The sequence below is a fragment of the Electrophorus electricus genome, chromosome 17, assembly GCF_013358815.1.
Source record: "Electrophorus electricus isolate fEleEle1 chromosome 17, fEleEle1.pri, whole genome shotgun sequence".
Lineage (NCBI taxonomy): Eukaryota > Metazoa > Chordata > Actinopteri > Gymnotiformes > Gymnotidae > Electrophorus > Electrophorus electricus.
In genome coordinates this window covers 6,359,879-6,379,544 of record NC_049551.1, presented here as the reverse complement: position 1 = coordinate 6,379,544, position 19,666 = coordinate 6,359,879, and the positions used below count along the sequence as shown (strand labels likewise).

The 19,666-nt window shown below is 38.6% G+C and overlaps 4 protein-coding genes across 5 annotated transcripts; 1 reads left to right on the top strand and 3 right to left on the bottom strand.

Moving 5' to 3' along the window:
• Nucleotides 1-917: 917 nt before the first annotated feature.
• On the bottom strand, nt 918-4,379 carry si:ch73-261i21.5 (zona pellucida-like domain-containing protein 1). Its single transcript, XM_027012679.2, has 10 exons — nt 4,286-4,379; nt 3,817-4,043; nt 3,362-3,546; nt 3,000-3,072; nt 2,774-2,871; nt 2,390-2,470; nt 2,059-2,230; nt 1,807-1,918; nt 1,625-1,627; nt 918-1,063 (listed from the first exon to the last, which is right to left on the bottom strand). Exons 1-10 carry the CDS (start codon nt 4,377-4,379, stop codon nt 918-920), a joined length of 1,191 nt encoding a protein of 396 aa, XP_026868480.2.
• A 3,018-nt stretch (nt 4,380-7,397) lies between these two features.
• Nucleotides 7,398-8,362, bottom strand: LOC113579037 (histone H2B 3). Its single transcript, XM_027012695.2, has one exon. The coding sequence runs from the start codon at nt 8,301-8,303 to the stop codon at nt 7,923-7,925; it is 381 nt and encodes a 126-aa protein (XP_026868496.1). The 5' UTR covers nt 8,304-8,362; the 3' UTR covers nt 7,398-7,922.
• Nucleotides 8,363-8,549: 187 nt separating this feature from the next.
• LOC113579036 (histone H2A) lies at nt 8,550-9,478 on the top strand. Its single transcript, XM_027012694.2, has one exon. It carries the CDS (start codon nt 8,625-8,627, stop codon nt 9,009-9,011), a length of 387 nt encoding a protein of 128 aa, XP_026868495.1. The 5' UTR covers nt 8,550-8,624; the 3' UTR covers nt 9,012-9,478.
• zpr1 (ZPR1 zinc finger) lies at nt 9,210-19,283 on the bottom strand. 2 transcript variants are annotated; one of them, XM_027012690.2, is made up of 14 exons: nt 19,164-19,283; nt 17,963-18,110; nt 17,555-17,716; nt 17,119-17,209; nt 16,916-16,986; nt 15,180-15,266; nt 14,960-15,082; nt 14,475-14,601; nt 14,081-14,151; nt 13,736-13,825; nt 11,492-11,602; nt 11,306-11,395; nt 10,585-10,650; nt 9,210-10,256 (listed from the first exon to the last, which is right to left on the bottom strand). In XM_027012690.2, the coding sequence occupies exons 2-14, from the start codon at nt 18,077-18,079 to the stop codon at nt 10,131-10,133; spliced, it is 1,332 nt and encodes a 443-aa protein (XP_026868491.2). In that variant the 5' UTR covers nt 18,080-18,110; nt 19,164-19,283; the 3' UTR covers nt 9,210-10,130. The 2 variants fall into 2 exon arrangements, with proteins under 2 accessions (XP_026868491.2, XP_026868490.2); XM_027012689.2 differs by lacking the exon at nt 19,164-19,283 and having other exon boundaries at nt 17,963-18,248.
• Between the last annotated feature and the right edge of the window lie 383 nt (nt 19,284-19,666).

The following is a 19,666-nucleotide window of genomic DNA, read 5'->3' as shown; positions in this document are numbered from 1 at the left end:
AAAGGATATTTTGTTTCTAAACTGTTAATAAAACCTTTTTTAAGCCTCTCCATTGTCTTCTTATTGTTCTTTGAATATTGTATTTGTTTTCCATAAGGTTTTTTTAAACTTTAGTAGCAAAGTGGATCATTTTTCATGTGATGTCCATTTGAAGGAATAAGACTTAATATTCAATAGCACAGTTGTTTGCTAGTACAACCTACATATTACTAACATATTACACGACCATATGTAAATGCTAAATCTGCAAAAGAAATCCTGAATTCTACATCTGTTTAACTTTGAATCATAAAATATTGCATGCAAAAATGAGATGCAGGGTGAAAAAACTGTCTATGCAGTACATATTTGATGCAAAGGGAAAGCAGATTTTTATTCAAAATGAACTTGTGCAGGACCCACCCTCAGCTGCTTGGCCTCAGTGGCGCAGCAGCACTCAAATGCTTCAAAACCAGTCGGAACTCGACAGAAGTGTCGCATTTCCCATGCAGTTAATAAAACTGCATGAATAAAAAGTTAATAACAAAAGTTATTACAGTGAGATGAATAAGTCAAATAAGTCCTGCCTCATTTTCTCAAGATGGAGGAACCTGAGAAAGTCATTGGAAGGTGTGTAATTATCATTCTCATATACAGTGTCAGAGACAAACTTATTTTAAACTGGGAATGAGGTAACTTTGTTCAGGTAGGTCATGGACTTTAGGATACAGATTACAAATAAGTGCCCTCATATTAGATAATTTGTGAGCTAATTGAGCATGGATTATATCCTAATACAACATGTGTGGCTTCAACTGCATGTATGTCCTCTAACTACAGCAGTTAAACAGGCCAGCGTCCATGTTCTGTGTACATACCACATAGCTGCTTCTGTTAGGGTGAGAGGCAAAAGGTGAAGTTAGCTGAACAACCATGTCTCAGGATGCATTTAATAGCTTCTGTGAGTCGGTAAATTTGCCGCTGTGGAAGAAAAGAGCCGGCAGTGCGATGCAGAAAACGCCGAGTAGTCCAGCAGCCAGTGACACAGTGAGCACAGCCTCATTGTTTTGGAGCTTGTTGGTTACTGCCCAAAGGAGAAAAAAAGAAATCATTTTTTAAAATTAAAAATAGGATCGTTGAGGTAAATCACAGCCTGTTTTTTCCAAAAGCATTACATTGTAGTGTTGGAGACAATTTGATTTTAAAAAATCTTATGATGTAACAGAAGAGTTCTCTAGTTACATCAGTTATTTATCTGTAAAACATTTGTGCTGTGACACTTTTACAAAAGCAGAAACCAAGGTGTTAACTGCTGAATGGATTATGTGATGCACTTCAATAAACTGTGATTGTACTTATTAAAGAAAGTGTTTAGAATCTGAGTGTATATTGGAATTAAGAACAGGAACAGGAGCAGATAGGATTGCCTCCTTTCAAAACATAATGGTGGATTACTTTATGATTTTAAAAGGAACTAGAAGGCTCACTCAAGTAATTCAATGGTTACTTCAGTAGAGATCTAATATAATACTGTCATAGCCGGAACAATTAAGCACTGAACTACCAAATACTGAACTATTGTGAACAGATCCACATTATAATTCCAGTTTTATGTGGCATTTAATGATAAAAAGTAGATACATACCTCCTGAAACAGGGGGGGTGTACACGCCTGAGAGAGCAATAGACATTTTGTAAAAATCATTCTCTTTTTTCTTGAAAGTATAAACATTTTTGTACCTACTTACAAACGGTGCATTAGTTTTAAGTACTGGTGAAGCAGGCTAAGTATAATCACATGTGCTTTAAAAAAAATAGAAGTAGCACCGTTGTCGCTGCTGTCCACCCTGGTGATGATTGGTCCAGAGCTTACTGTGGCTCTGTCGCTCACCGCTGTGCCTTGATCCTCCCGCTTTTTTCTCGCTGCCTGTGTGCAGTTCTGAGAACAGAGCAGAATAATATGGCCAGTCTGTTGCACTCTGATGGTGGTCTTTTCTCAGCAGACATAACAGCCGCTCAACATCTCCAGTCGCAGGCAAAACGACATCTGTGGCATCTGTTTGTCGACAGTCTGCTCACCTGGTGAAGAGAACTGCAGACAGTTCTGTCGCAGAGTCTGGAGGTGCAGTGCAAGTAGAAGGTGGAGACACTCTGGTTCTGGTGCTCTTTGAAGCGAAAGGCCTCAAAGGAGAAGCAAGCCTCTTGAGCATCTCCGTTGACCCCAATTACAGTTCTGCCATTGCAGTTACACCTGAACCGCAGTAGATATGGGATATGTCAACCAGAAATCTGTGTTAAGACTCTTTTTAAAATCACACGTTTCATATGCGTATGACTTTTCCATTTGTAGACTTCTCCAACTGTATGTTCTTCCCAATACTGCTAATACAATTTTGATCAAGTTATTTACCCAATGAAAAGGTCATAGAATGTCCTATCCATGAAGGAGGAGGAGGTAGTGACATAGCATCTGTCCAGCAGCACATTTAACCTGCAGGCAAAAATGAAAAGATTACTGTTACAAGAGTTCCTGGATTCATTTTACTGACTATTTTAATTCATATTTGCCACTCCAATAGAAATGACTTGAAAGAGGTTCTCAGAATAGAGAGGTTATGAAAGAACTAACTGCAAATGAGCTTCTAAGAACGCCCCATCAAATAGCATATGTACAAATAGTATGTAACTCATCATTCCAGTCTTAATATGTTATGGCAAACTCAGCATATCTTGCTCATTTTTATCCTCCCCAGAATACCTGCACCATTACTAAGTGTTGCTCTGTGTAACCTACCTTGATGTGAGGTTCTTGGCCCGAACCTTCACAAAAATTCTGGTTTTTAGTGTGAGTCCTGTTGGCGGAATCTGGAGCTGAATGGTAAATTTTTGGTCCTTGAAGTCAGAGACAAACACATTAATATGAATGTCCATTCATTCCTAGTCTTGCCTGCTCAAGACTTGTTTGTACTAAGAAACTTAACATGACAGTATGAGGAGAACTATGGGAAGCCAAAAAGCACCTGGTAGAGCTGCATGTTTAGAGCACTAACGAAGCTTCCATTGTTGTCTTTAATGGCTATGTTGCCTCCTGATCTGCTCGAGCAAACACAGACACAGTGGATTTAGACCAGACTTTTTTTTTTACATTCCTGATGCAAAAAAAAAAACAAAAAACCACACATAAAAACAAAGTGACTGTGACAATTTTGTGACAACTGTGATTTTTAGAGATACAGAGAATTTTAATAATCAACAGTGATCTCAATTCTAATCTAATTTTACTGAAAATGATCTTACTTTATCCCAGAATGTTTGATTTTCAACTCTAATTTTTTTTTTTAAATCTTGGAATCAACAGAGAAGGAGGATGGAAGACACTCACACTCTGGTCTCCGTGTCGTTCATCAGATACTGCAAAGGGTAGCGGCAAGAGAAGAGGTAAAGCAAGCTGGATTGGTAGGTGATGATCTGAGCCAGCGGGTCCACAGAGTTGATTGTCCCTGAGATGTTTACAAACTGCACACTGGAATAGTCAGCAAAAACCCCTGTGCCAACTTCCTGTGTGGTCTGTTCAAGTTGAAAGAAGTTGAAAGCATTAGTATGTAGGCCTGCATCACATAGGTATCTTATTTTATTACATTTTTCTTGTTTTAGGGTAGGTGGATTTGTTGCAGGGTAACTACACATTTATATATTCTGTTTCACAGTCAGGATGAATATACTGTCAGATAACCCAGATTTTTTTAGAATTCTTCAACCAGATTCATTTAAAAATCTAGAAACTCTAAAACTCCCATTTGGCTCAAGATAACCAAATTTCTCACAGTGCTCTGACACCTTTATTTTGTTGGAACAGGCAGAGACACCCTGATGGGTGATAGAGAAACGGAACAGGAGGATCGGAGGGTCTGAAGTCCAGTCCGGAGTTCCCGTGCATTCCGGTTTGTCTTGAACACCATTCAGAACCAACATCGATTCATTATATCCACCAAAGTACACAGGGCACATTAAAACACGCAGCTCCAGTGTTTCGGTCCCACAGGTGACAGTGATATCTGAGTGGGCTATGGATGAGAAAACAGAGCATGTAACAAACTGCAATGACCTATAGACTTCACAGAAACCTTCTAAAATGGCCCCAGGGTGTAAGACCTTAAAAATGAAAAACAAAATAAAGCAAAAAATCAAGTTGCTGCCGGCCCTGGGTCCATCGTTGTTAATGATTAAAGGGGCGAAAGTTGAGATGCAAGGACAGAAGTCTATGGAGGGAGTGAGAAGCGGCCTTGGGGCAGCTGCTTTGGCTAACCTTGCTTCCTGAACGTCGGGTGAGTGTTGCAGGGATTCTGGGCCTGCCCGTGGAGAAGCAGGCCAAGCTGATACAAAAGGAGAAGCAGCCACATTGTGTTCTAGCTGCAGGGGAGTTCCCATACATCACACCATCATCTTGGTCTCCTTTCACTCAGATAGTCAGCTCATAATGCGAATGGCTTCATGCTATTTGCTGTCACAAATACAAGCAGGACATAGGATGCATTATACGTTCACAATGGGAAAAAAATCCATCAATGCCATTTTTTACCTATTCAATTCATTATGCTATCAAAGAGAATTGAGAATTTTTATTATTTTATCCATCACTTCTATAGTTGGAGGGGAAAAAAACTTACAACAAAGACCCAAATATAAAACATCTAGTAAAAAACATTACATTTACATTTACGGCATTTAGCAGATGCTCTTATCCAGAGCGACTTACAAAAGTGATTTGTCATTTACTCATAGAATATATCCTAGTACAGTACAGTAGGTCAGAATCCAACATATCAATGAACTAGAAATACAGGGATGTATAGAAATACAGGGATCAATGCTGATACCTAGAAGTACAAAATACATAAAGTCTATCTTAAACAATGATAAGTGCAATAAACAATAAGTGCTAGAGTTTGTTAAACATCAGTGTAATAAACCCTACAATAAATATTAATTTAGTCAGTCAATATGGGAGCGGGGTCAGTTGTCCTTTAAATATTCCATGAATAGATGGGTCTTCAGTCTGAGTTTGAAGACTGCAACGGACTCTGCTGTCTGGACAGCAAGTGGGAGTTCATTCCACCATCTTGGAGCCAGGACAGAAAATAATCTTGATGCTTGTCTTCCATGAGACCTGAAGCACAGTATTTCAAGCCGAGCTGTACTTGAGGTTTGAAGTACTCAAGGTACGAATCGGGCTTTGACCTTTGACCTCATGTATGGAGGGATTGGTCCATTTTTGGCTTTGTAGCATCAAGCATCAAGGTTTTAAATCTGATGCATGCAGCTTCTGGATGCCAGCAGTGGAGTAACATGTGTGAACTTCGGTAGATTAAAAGACCAGCCATGCTGCTGCATTCTGAACAAGTTGTAGAGGTCTGATGACTCGTAGAGGAAGACCAGCAAGTAGTGAGTTGCACTAGTCTAGCTTTGAGATCACAAGAGACTGCACAAGCACCTGGGTAGCTTTCAGAATGCATCTGCAAAAACCTTGTATTTCCAATTTTTAATTTGATTGTTGTATTCTATTATCAATTTTTGCCCTGATGTATCAGTGAAACTAACAAAAACAAACAATAACACAAACAAACTCTAGCGGCATTGCTAGAAAGCAAAAGGCCATGTGTTTTTGAAGATACAAAGTTTCTGCAGAAAGGTTGTTCCTACCCATAAACAAATCTTAACCATGTTACCTGGTAAGAATATCCTCCCTCTCCTTCTCTGTCTGAGCCTCGGATACTTTCTCACTGTGCGAAGCTCATTATTTATACTGGCCTCCTTCTGGACCAGTAGAGCGTAAGAGGCCAACAGAGAAAAAGACAGAGCTTATGAGAATAAAGGGGGAGGCCAAAGGAGCAAGGTGAGCAGCTGAAAAAAATACTATAAGCCTTCTACAACCTTTTGTTGCTGCTCCAGTATCATGTTTTTACTTTACACGGACTCTTATGTGATGTTTTTCTTCAAGTATCAGTTAAACAAGTGATGAAACATGATATGCTACCCAAAACACAGTGTTGTGTTTTGAAGGGAGGAGCAGACAAGTATAAACACAAACGTCCTACCCTCTTCGTCAAAAGTGCCACTCTCTTTATCAAATTATTGAGATTTTGATGGACTGCTCTACAGAATTCAATTTTTATTTGTGCCCAGTTGCAACCATAACCTTAAAAAGATTTGTGTTTAAATGTATGTAAACATATATTACAGTCATTCTTCGTTACAAGTATTTTGGTGAATAAACGTAGGTAATTTAAATTTCTGCAATAAATAATAAATACCCCAAAAGGAGTGAACAAATAATGTTATTACAAGTAGTTATATAGAAATTACAAGGGTTCAGCTTTATTTATTTACATCTTTTCTTGTTAACATTTACCATCCTACAGAGTCCCCATGAGGCCAATTAATATCATTGTTATTTTAATACACCTTGAAAGATTGCGTCTCTGCAGTGGTCACGTGGTAAAGCCAGAGAAAATACAGGTAACGAAAGTAAATGCTGTTGCAGAATATAATAAATCTCACCATGATAGATGTAGCCATCCTCTTCTTAGGAGGTATTTTATAGATTTTTAAAATATAATAGTTCCTTTTCAGTGTCTTCACTTTACCTGTCTTTAAGAACACACATTACCCACATCCAAACAAATACTGTTGTTTTCTGGTGGTTGTCTTTACAATGAAGCTCATGTGAGAGGAAAAACGATACACATATGCTCCCTCCAAGCCTAGCTCTGTCTATATCTGGTTGTAGTATCAGTTTACTTTAATTCAGTTTTCTTTAGTCCTACCAGAGGTTAAGATGCTATGTATGCATCTATATGGTAATGAAATAATCTTAGTTGCTCACTGATACCAATCTATCAACTATTACATTTTTTTCAGTCACTTCAAATGGTTCATCTTCAAACTGTAAATTAGTTTAATATTCTAGATAGATTTTAAAAAGATTATTACATGTTGTATGCTATTTTACAATAATCCAAAGTTATTATAGGTCATCTTCAAGTGCTTGGACTTGCCAGCTATCTTTAATAACAGTCCAAATTGTTTATGCAAAACAGATTGTGTACATAGCAAAGATCAGTGGTGAAATCGTGAACTCGCACAGGATATTTTGGTAGAAAATGTAGGCCTGTGCCCTCAGGAAGTGGAAGCGAACTCGGGCTCTTGAACAGCTCGTGTTTCATGTCCATATAGCCTCTCAGTAACACTGTCTGGATAAAATCATACTAGACAAAGTGCAACTTGGGTTAACACCACTGCCCTCGTTTCTCCCAGAACCTGAGAACTCGAGAATTTCCAGTGTTTTCATTGTACTGTCCGTGCAACAAGAGCTAGGTATTACATGGCATAACGTTACAATAACAAACATCACGAACATGTTGGAGTTAACAAGAGCCATTGTGTTTATTTCGTTTATCCTAGGTGACAAGATCGTTGTGAGATGTTCATGAATATGACATGGTTTGTTTATTTTGTTTTTAATCCGAACAATACAGCATATTATTTTAACATCTGTCCTTAGGCTTTCGGGTTGGAACCACATCACGTTAATATGCGCACCCCTTCACCTCCAGAATTTGGGGTACAGCGTACGCGGTCGTCGTGTGACAACCTTATGCAAGCCTTCATACATGCAAATATGTTATGAATTAAGACAGGAACAATTAAAACAAAATTTGGCCATACAATCGGAAGAGAAAGCAATTCACACTGCTTAAAAGGAAAGCACGCGTATGAGTGCAGAACACATTTTTAACGTCCTTCCAAAAAATATATCAGGCTCTATTTGCGCAAGACGAACAAGAATCCCGGACTATCATGCGATATCAAACAGATCATTTCCGTTGTCCTCTTTATAGAAACGTGGGCATCTCCTCCGTTTAGTCCATCTTGTGCTCTTACTTTCACTTAGAGCTCGTGTACTTCGTCACAGCCTTCGTGCCCTCGGAAACGGCATGTTTTGCCAACTCGCCCGGTAAAAGCAGGCGTACGGCCGTCTGAATCTCTCGGGACGTGATGGTAGAGCGCTTGTTGTAATGGGCAAGGCGCGAAGCTTCGCCAGCAATGCGCTCGAAGATATCGTTCACAAACGAATTCATAATACCCATTGCCTTTGAGGAAATGCCAGTGTCCGGATGGACTTGTTTCAATACTTTATACACATAAATAGCATAACTTTCTTTCCTGGTCTTGCGCCTTTTCTTATCCCCCTTCTTCTGAGTCTTGGTTACAGCCTTTTTGGAGCCCTTTTTAGGGGCAGGGGCAGATTTCGCAGGTTCAGGCATCCTTCTGTCTATCAACTGGACGTCAGGTTTCCCAGCCTTCGCACAGCACTTTCTACGCGGGTGTCTGTCCTGTATTTATAGAGTTGGTATGCAAATTAGGCTATAGTTAAGTTTCAATCCTATAGGGTTCTCCAGTCATGTCGTCCACACATTGTGCTTTGCGATTGGTTGCTTCTTGACGATTCAATTGGTCCAATCACAATCGCTATTGGGGTATAAATACCAAACCCTGCTTACATCATATTCGAAAGCGTAGTTGACTGCGGTTAAAAGGAGCAGGAAGGTGTTAGCTAAAGCGACATTTCTTTTGGCGACTCAAATATGTCTGGCAGGGGGAAAACCGGAGGAAAAGCTCGGGCTAAAGCCAAGTCTCGTTCATCGAGAGCTGGACTTCAGTTTCCAGTCGGTCGTGTCCACAGATTATTACGCAAAGGGAATTACGCAGAGCGCGTAGGCGCAGGAGCGCCCGTGTATTTGGCTGCTGTGCTGGAATATCTAACTGCTGAAATTCTCGAGCTGGCTGGAAACGCAGCGAGAGACAACAAGAAGACAAGGATTATCCCCCGCCACCTGCAGCTCGCAGTCCGCAACGACGAGGAGCTCAATAAACTTTTAGGTGGCGTTACCATCGCCCAGGGTGGAGTGTTGCCAAACATCCAGGCTGTTCTCCTACCCAAGAAAACCGAGAAGCCAGCAAAGAGCAAGTAGTCGGCTTTGTGACCGAGGACACTGGCATAATGGCTCTATGAGGAGCCACCATTTTGAGTCTGAATAGTATTTCTTGTTCTTACTTTGTTACATTGTGTTTTGTTTGATCAAACTAAGGAGATGCTTCATCATGTAAACTGAATTTTGCTATCGATGTTTCTTGGACGATTCCTTGTGTTTAAAGCAACGCACGGTGACGCGTCCATATCAAAGTCAGCACTACCACACCACTGGCTAAAAATGGCCAAAGGACATGTCTTAACTTGCCATTAAAAGACTATCTAAAAACAAACGGCTTACTCATCGGCGAGGTGAAAAGGCAATCTGCGTATTTCATAGTTTGTGGACCAATGCTGGTTCCATTGTCTTCGGTATAGCTCTCAATGACAAGAACCATGTTGTTTTTCTCCGCTGTTCTAACGTTTTGTTTCAATAAATGTCAAGCGCCTGCGTAAGGCACAAAGACACTCAGTGCATCGATCTCTCTTTCAAAGCCGCAGAATACTGCATTGTATTGGTTTTTACGACCATTGCACGGTCAGTCGTGAGCCAGTGTAAATATCCACGGTTGCTCAGGTCTAAAATCAGGCCTGCCTTTCCACCATATTCATTGTCCAAATTTAACAACAAAGCAGGGAAGGAGACGGCTATGCATTCATTCACCTATAATCATTAACAAAATAATATTTGCATTACTATTATACACATTTTTACTGTACAAACAAAATCCAGTCATTTACACTCATTCTTAAATAAAATCAGTGTATGTATTATTCATAATACATTCAACATAAATTAGGTACTATCTGAATAACATGGTACATTTTATAATCGTTTTTGCAATTTTATAACAACTTTGTTGTTGTAATGTATTTACCATCACAGGCATAATGTACATAGTTCACCCAAACCAATGTTTAAAAAAAATCCTATACAGCAGCAAGCAAACCAGGTCATTTTGTATTCACTTGAAAAGGTCAAGGTGATATTGGCGTTTTTTTTTTTAACATGGAACTCACTTCTTTGGCGCCAAATCAATGAATCGGTCTGTACTGGATGGTTGTGACTGAACAAAAACGTTGACCTCAATCCACTGCTGCTGGTTTATAACTCATTCTTTTAATTTTCAGTCTTGCCATAACCTTCTGTCTTCATGTCATTCAGTCCCAAGTCTTCATTCTGTTCAAATGTTCGTGTGTACTTCTCAAGATTCATCTCGGGGTCGGGGTCTGGGGCATAAATATTCTACCAAGAGGAATTAAAATATTGGAATTAACCATAAAAAGCAAACAACTGAAGTGGCATCACCACCTTCAGATTGATAATCATGACAACGTTAGAATCAATCAATCATAATGCATTACAATAACATTGTGGGCCATTTTTTAAAAATCCATAATGTAAACATCCAATGTGTAAATTGTCTCTCCAGTTAAATTTGTGTTGAGTATAATTTTTTTAAATAACTTTGAATCATATCAAAGTAATTAAATCAGACAGTATGATGCATCAAAGCAGTTATTGTTAAGTCAAATACATAACCCTAAGATACAGATCTTAGCAATGAGCTTACCTGCAGGTAACTGTTCCCCGCTGGATCATCCAGGATAATGTGGACATCCATTTGTCCTGCAATAATCTTTTCAGATTTTTACACACAGGAAAAACAGAAGAAAGCTCTGAGCACATGTTAAACCATGTCTGGACTGTGAAGAAAAACTGAAGCTAGTTTCTAGTAATATGAATCACTTTGATCTAAAGTTATTAACCCGTACACATTATGCACTCATGACCCACTTGATTTGAAACATGTATAAAATAAACACCATGTAGGTTTACAGTTACAGACTACAGCACATCCATTAACTACTATGATTATTGCTGCCATCTTCATTCCCTTTACGAGTGTTCAGTTTATGACCACAGGGACTCTGCTGTGTTGAGAATAGTACAGCAATGAAATAATATCAAATCAACAGTGGCCCTGCGGTCAGACTGGTGTCCAGTGGTAAACAGATCAGACTGTGACTGATAAATAGTACACGGCAGTTGATTGGACACAGCCTGTAATTATACACTTCTATAACGTACCTATAAGATGAGTGTCGTTCTAACACAGCCACTGAGGGTATATGCAAAGTAGAGGTTTCTAAATAAGATAATGTTAAGTGTAATGTTGAAGAACTAGAAATGCACTAAAACATTAAATGGTTCATAACCAAATAGATGGTTTGCATAAACTAGCAGTTATTGCAGGTTGGGACTAAAGTGTTTAATAGGAAAATTATTCAAACCTTATCAATCTTTTTCCCAAAGACCTCCAACTTCTCAGCTGTGTCTGTAGTTGCACTGTCTCCACATGTGAAGGGGTTTTTTGTAACGATCTATAAACAGTTATGAATTGAAAAATAAAGAATAAATTGGCCTTCTCTAGCTCCAGACATGCTTTGACCAATCACAAAGTTGCATCTGACACTCACCAGTTCTTTGATGTCCTTGAGGAGGCCTTCCAGAGTGGTGAACTTGCCACCCAAGGCTGCCATGCCCAGCTCAAATTCCAGCTCTGGGATCAGCACACTACATGTTTCAGACTGGTCAAGGTACACAAAAATACATGGCATCAAAAAGGAACAGATAGATTTACTTCACAAATGAGGTAAATAAAATCAGTGAAGTGTGTGATGACTATCCCTCATTTAAATAGAGGTTCAGACTGATAAAAAAAAAATGGATCCAGTGCAGTTTAATATTTGACCAGAGGTTCACCTTAGCTAGCATACCTGATTGGTTTCAACTTAGCAAAACATATCAAATACCATGGCTAGCTCGTTTTAAGTTGCTGGATAATATGGGTTTAGATATTTGAGCTCTGATTAACCCATGCATGCATGCACGCACAAGGTAGAGTAACATTTTCGCTCAACATCCAATAATGTGAGTCTACACACACACACACACAATACAGAAATGCTAAAGAAATACAGACTAAAGAAATAATACTGAAAGCTGGAAGAAAATTTCAGACTGTGATGACATGCAGGCCATGTCTCAATATTTACCCCAGCTACATAATGAACATACAGTTGTGTTCAAAATAATAGCAGCGTGTTTAAAAAAGTTAGTAAAACTCAAAATTCTTATAGCAGCTTTTATTTTCATACACACAAATGCATTGAGAACACTGCACATTCTATTCCAAATCAAAACACGAATTAAAATTCATAAAATGTGTTATTACTTTACAGAAAGTAAAGAAAGGGGAATATTAGGCTGTTCCAAAAATAGCAGTATCTGCATTTTTCTTTACAAACTCACGTTTACTGTATAAACTGAAAAATGCTTGAATATTGAGCTTTCCTGTGAATCACTAAACTGATATTTTTAGTTGTATAACCAGTTTTTGAAAACTGCTTCACATCTGTGTTGCATGGAGTCGACCAACTTCTGGCCCTTGTGAGCAGGTATTCCAGCCCAGGATGACTGAACTACATTCCACAATTGTTCTACATTTCTTGGTTTTGCCAAGCATTTTTGATGTCACTCCACAAGTTTTCTATTGAATTAAGGTCCGGAGATTGGGCTGACCACTCCGTAAAGTTAATCTTCTTGGTCAGGAACTGGTGTGTTTGGGGTCAATGTCTTGTTGAAACACCCACTTCAAGGGCGTTTCATCTTCAGCATGATTCAGCACAACCTCATCAAGTATTCTGATGCATTCAAACCGATCCATGATCCCTAGCATGCAATAAATAGGCCCGATACCATAGTATGAGAAACACACGTGTTTCATGATGCTTGCGCCACCATGCTTCACTGTCTTCACAGTGTACTCTGACTTGAATTCAGTGTTTGTGGGTCATCTGACAAACCGCCTGCGGCTCCTAGACACCAAAAGAACAATCTTGCTTTCATCCGGCCCCAAAATATTGTGCCAGTTCTCTTTAGGCCAGTCGATGTGTTCTTTGGGAAATTATAACCTATTCAGCACGTAGTTTTTGCAGCAATGGGACTTTGCGGGGGCTTCCTGCCGATAGCTTGGCTTCACATAGGTGTCCTCTGATCGTTACAGTATTCACAGGTGACTTTAGACCTTGCTCACCCTGGAGCTGATCATTGGCTGAGTCTTTACTCTTCGATCCATTCGAATGGGAGTTTTCCGTTTTTCTTTCTGGTTTTGGTTGCCATTTTAAAGCATTTGAGAGCATTTTAGCTGTAGCAGCCTATCATTTTCTGCACTTCTTTATATGCTTTCCCCTCGCCAATCAATGTTTTAATCAAAGTACACTCTTCTTCTGAACAATGTCTGGAATGGCCCGACTGCGAGAAATGCACTATAACCAGTATGCACAACATCTGCTGCTTTCATCCTGTAATAGGGGCCACCTGTTTGACACGTTTTTTCACAGAAAAAACAACCTCACTAATTGAACTTCACACTGCTATTATTTTTTGAACAGGCCCCTTTTAGTTAATTATTCAGTTACACAGAATCAGCAGCATGCATGTCATGACTGCTGGGTCTGTTGGTTTTTTATTACTCTACCACACCTACTAGTGCATTGTTTTGCCATGTAGAAATATAACTTCAACCAAAAGCAGTGATTGAGCTAGTTAGTGATGTTGGACTGCTATTATTCTGAACACAACTGTAATCAATTGCTATATGTATTCTATAATCAAATTCTATAATGTACTGACTTCAAGTGACGGTTCTTCTTTAATACCTTCAGCAGGTCTCTGGACATATCTGCAGGGTCTGTGAGGTGAAGAGTAATTCTAGTTCCCAGCTCTTCTGTGGCCCCACCTGATTTCACCTGTTCAGTAAAGTGAAGTTTTCTATCATACAATATATACATTAGGTGTTTTCTATGATTGAACCGTACCTGTAATTCCATATCTTTGCTTTAGACTACTCCTTAAAATAATCCATAAATATATTTAAGATACATTTTAAATAGCAAAGAAATGTTAAAGTAAACATATCAGCTACAGGTGTTAGCTGTGCATAAAAATGACCCAAACCAAAGGGTAAGCAGTTATGAAAAATGTGGTGGAAAATTCTTTGTAACCTCATTTGTTCGATGTCCACAGCTGTCACAGTTTGTGGCCATAATAATGACTTCTTTGAAATGTGGGATTTCTAATTATATTAGAAAAGGAGGAATCAAGGAGAAAATGCCAAAAATCAAATAATGAATAAGTGAGCATTAATAGTTTGTTATAACTGTGTACTTACATTACTGCAGTAAATACTTTATTATTTATATATGATTACATAATCATTGCAAATATTACATATTGGTTTATATCGCACTGGGGATGCAATTGAAAATATTACTTCTTGCAAAAGTCCCCAGTATAACTGAAACAATACAGAGAGTAAGTTAACTAAGGACTGTAGACTGCAGTTATGTCCAACTACACCAGAAACGGGAATGCAACTGAGCCAAAGACAAAGGATACGGACTAGTTTCATGTTTGTTGAGGCTGGTGAATTGCATTCTGGGCAGTTGGTGTTGAACACCAGTACTTCGTTCCTCATGGTCTCCAGATCGTTGGCAGGCTTATCGTCTTGCTCTGGCTCATAGTCCTGAGTAGAGAATTAAAACAGGGCTTGAAAGCCTCAAAACCTCACTCTTGGGATAAGATGACTTGCATGCATGCATGCACTACAGGAAGGCTTTATGAATACAAAATGTACATGTAAATCTGTGCTAGTGTCAGTTTATTCAATATGAATGAACGCAACTGTGTTTCAGAAATACCCCAACTTCTATTGTAATACTCATTAATGTTTTTGCAGTCTTCAGTGTTCAGACAATTCTACAAACTCATTTGATGGCTTATGAAAATTACTCTTGGAACCTCTCAGAAACCCAAAAGCTTTCTTGCCTATGCATATTGCTTGTACACGTGCCCTGTACATGCTGTCTACAGAGGACCCTCACCTGTATTCCAAGGGCTGCATTCTGCTCAGGAGTCCTTTTGTAGTGAGAGACAGAGAGAGCTTGGTCCTTCTGCGGTGCAAATGGATTCTCAATAAAACTGTTCCCGGAAGGATCATCAATTATCTGCAATGATAGGTGATGCAAAGAAAATACAGGAAAACGGTAAAAACACTTTCCTGAATGCCCTATAAATTAATGTTTATACTGCTGATAGATTCACCAGTGTGAACTCTTCCTCGACATCCTTCAGCTTTTTCAGCCTCTGAATAAACTGGTCTAGTTTGTTTGCTACGTCTGGATCAGTCGCCTGTGAAGGAAAGATTGAGAGCATTAGCAAGGCCAGGCCAACATGTCAGAAAGGAAGTTACTTCTCCTGGGCAATGAGACAGATGTTTTTTTTCCTGCTCTTCCCCAAACTGCCAATTGAGAATGTTTTAATTAGCACATAATTTAAGTCACAATTAAATGTCTGCATAGCATATAATAAAGATTCTTTTTGCCAGACAAATCAATAAAAGCCATCCTCCTCCAACACTGTATATTAAAATATGGTGATGTGGTGAGGCTCTGAAGCACAAGATGTTACTAGGGGTGGGGGGTGTTGTAGTAGGTCCTGGATCTCGTCGCCATTGTAGCTGTGAATATGGTTATATAAGCACATGCTGCACAACCACATGTTTTGCCCTGTATCTGTATACAACCATACAAATATACTTACAACATACCTAAAACAAATGGCATGTAAATGTATCCATAAATCTATAGTGGAGTTTCAGTGGCCAACTACACAAAGAAGCCTCCAGAAATAAGTATTTGGTAAACGAAAACTTACCATTTTGTGTTTAAAAAAAAAAAAAAAAAATTATACCCAATTAACCCAATTGCTTGTCATTCATTTGGAGATCAGCTCATTAAAAATACAAACTGCTGATCCATAGAACATGATAGACTACTGCTTGCAAACGCGTTAAACACACTTTTGGTTGAACATCAGCATGAAAAAACATCAACATTCCATTTACTCTCCTTTTTGCTGCTGAAATACTATTTTTACTGGGTTACATGTACAGTTCTGTGTATTTGGTTAGTGTATTTTGGCATGGATGTAGTTGTCTGCGCTTGCACCCATACACTCTAAATGCAAGCTCCACCCCTGCTATAAATCCAAGATGAGGCTTAGATCTGAAAATAGAGCTCTGTAGTTTGAAGCAATAGTCTGTTTTGTAACACATTAAAAATGGGCAAAGAAAACTCAGTTTTCCAGATAGATATTTGGACAGATAGGTAAATAATGCATAATGATGGTCTTAAGTGTTTATACTGAAGTGCCATCAAGAATATAATAAAGTGGCAGTCAAAGTAAAAAGTACTGACTAATAAAACATAGAAAAAGATTAAACAAATAAAAATGATTAAGATTAAAAAAAAAAAACAAACACTTCTGAACATTTCTGATAGGCTACAAAAAGTATGGTCTTGAATTCAAGATCTAGCATATGAAATCAACATTTTGATGTGCAGAAAATAATTTTCACTGCACTTTTACCAGCAAATGTGACCAGCACTGTGCATTGTGAATAAAGCTTCAAGTAGCAAATTAATTTCAATACAATGGTTCAAAAAGGTTCAAAGCTTCAGAAAGCCTTGGCCCACCATTATTACTGGGGTATTACTTCTAGACTGTATTTCAATACTGCACAGTAATAGATGGCTTAGCCAGCATCAACATCTGCCTTAACCTGGACATACAGTTATGAACAATAGATGCAAATTACTCATTTGCATGTGCAGAATCACATACCAATGTCTTATATGTATGCATATTATGTAAATTATGAGCTTATTTAGCTCATAATAAACATACAAGTACAAAACATGTACTACACTTCCATGCATTAAGTTTGTGAGTTCATCCTAAATGACAAACTTGTTTTGAGGGAAGAAAAGAACACACACCCGTCTTATTGGTTGGTCTTGTTCTAACCCTGCTACTGCTCTGTCAAGCAGTCCCTCAATGGTGGACAGTGCTGAAAAAGAGTAGTAGAACAGAAAGTCATATTTAATAGCAACTCTTAATAAATATGTATCTTTAACTGGGCATAGGTTTCTTTGTGGATTAGTCAGTCAGGTTTGATGTTTTATGCTCTAATAATACTCACAGCCCTTCTGTGTGAATGCAGGAATTTCAAAGTCTAACTCTAGGATTCTGGTAGTGGCACTGTCAGTCTTCACAACCTCACGATTCATATCCTAAACAATTGAAAAAAAAATGATACTGTAGTGGACCACACTAGTAGCAAATACAACACAGCACGAGCATGGGTTTGGTCACAAATTATTTTCCATAAAGAAATGCCAATAACAGTGATTCAGTCATGGACTAAGACTGGAAACTGTCTCATTCCATATATCATCTAAGGAAGGAGACAGAAGTTTAAAGATTAAAGATGACATGGCATCAGTGTCATGGGAGTAATTCCCATCTACTGCACAGTCATGTTTTTCTCCAAAGGAAATTAAAATGGAACATGCAAAAGTCAAATTCAGTCCAGCACTACACCTGAGCAATAGGTTAACTTTATTCGTTGATGTCACCTCTTTGGACTTTAATTTGAGAGTATAGGAGACTCCCTGCTCTTGGATACGACCCGCAGACTGAATTTCAGTATTGGTCCAGTGGCATTGGGAACATGTGAAGGAACTTATGATGATTTCTCTAAAGAATGGGATTTTGGTTAGTAGAAGACGTGTCTTTCCCTAAAGAAAACAGAAAGACGCGACCGTTAAAAAGACTAAACAAAAAGATACAGCCGTTATTTTTAAACCTGCAGATAAATTAAACCTACATAGCTAGCCACGCATGTACACTGATAAAGAAAACAAGCTTTTCGATGTGTGACAGCTGCTGGCTGGCTAGCTAGAGTGATACCATTAGACACTATCCACATTACAATCTACCACTCAGACAGTTAAACACCACAGCGTTAAAGCGTGCGGACTCACGGTCTCGTAGCAGTTCATGCACAAACTTTCGATTTCAGTCGGCTGAGCATCTTCGTCTTCTGGGTTAATGTCTTTAAACACGCCACCTCGCACGTGTTCCTCGTCTATCACTGACATTGTTGTCGAAAGGCTGTACTACGAAATATAACTGAAGGTAAGAACGGAGTATATTTGAATGTTAGATAAACTTGCAAGTTACTGGACCATTAGTTAGTCAGCAACTGGCTGCCTATGAAAACGTTACAGTAGAAACGTGTTTCTAATCGCACACGCAAGGATAGCGAGCTATCACTACCGGGTCAGAGTTTAACTCGTCTGTCAAACTTAAAGACCCCTACTTGACTCCAATGGTTACGAAAGCATATAAAACAAAAGTCCTAAATAACCTACAGGCGGCTAGTAAGGCTACTTTCATTTAAGTAAATTTATGTAAGCATACATTTCGCATTTGTACTTTTCTGAGAATTTTCAAATAATTGTGTAATACTTCTACGTACCAGCAAAAATTAATTATGTAGAAAGGGCAATACTTTTAATCTAGCTAGATACTTTTAAAATGTTATTACTAATTCCTTATTCTGTTAATTTCAATGTGCTCTATTATTGACAACACCTGCACTGCTCTGCTTCCATCAGTTACATTGATCTTTATCATTTTATTTTTCACCAAAAGTTGTATAACAAAAACCAAATAAAAAGGACCTATCAAACCTCCGTTTTTACAAAGATGGATTCTGTTTGTAATATGAAATTATGTATAGATAGACTAAGTCCTTTTTTGGACATTTTTACTCCTTCTCAAGGTTTTGTTCGGGTTTTTTTTTTTTGGCATAATTACTAACTCACAGCATTCTAAGTATTTTTCCTTATCACTAGATATGAGTTATGGGGGCTCTCTCTCCCCTTTTTGTGATAGCAATAGAACCACTGTTAATTGCTCTCAAGTCCACACCAATTTTTCATGGTATGCGCAGGGTTGGAACTGAACATCAGATTTCTTTATATGCCGATTATTTGTTCCAAACCCTATTGGTTGGATCACTAATATACTCCAGATGATTAAGACATTCAACACTTTTGTTGGATGTGAACTAAATACTGGCTAAAGTAAATGTTTCCCAATCAATCAAAAAATCACTCTGTCATAATCTCCCTACCTCTCACAGGAGTCTAATGAAAATTCACTCTTGTCTTTTTATACCTCTCTTTTGATTCGTGATCTCCTTAGCTTCTGGTTTGCAGTCTGGCAATTTTTGTTTATCTTTTCGGTCTAATCACGTAGAGCTGACGGACCGACCTCCAGACCAAAATGTGATGCCTACACGACCTAATTCGTCAGTATAGCTGGATGTAATAACAAGAGATCTCAAAATGTTTCTGTTCGTGACTCAGGAGACGCGAAAACGTGTCGCAAAACTGAACAACCGACATTGAAGACTGGCTTGTAATGTGAACGTAGGCTAAGACGCATTTGGTCGGCCAAACACGTGACCAATGGCTCTCATTGCGCGTAAGCATGATTTATCCGTCAAAATAAACGTTCCAACGCAGCAAATTATTTTAATAAACATAAATAGAAAACATTATCTACAAGTATTTGTTATACCACAGTGGCGATACTATTGTATTATTCAATGCAAATTGGCTTGAGAAATCCGTCCACAAAACCTTTCGTGAACCTCGCGAGTGCCCGAGGACTTAATT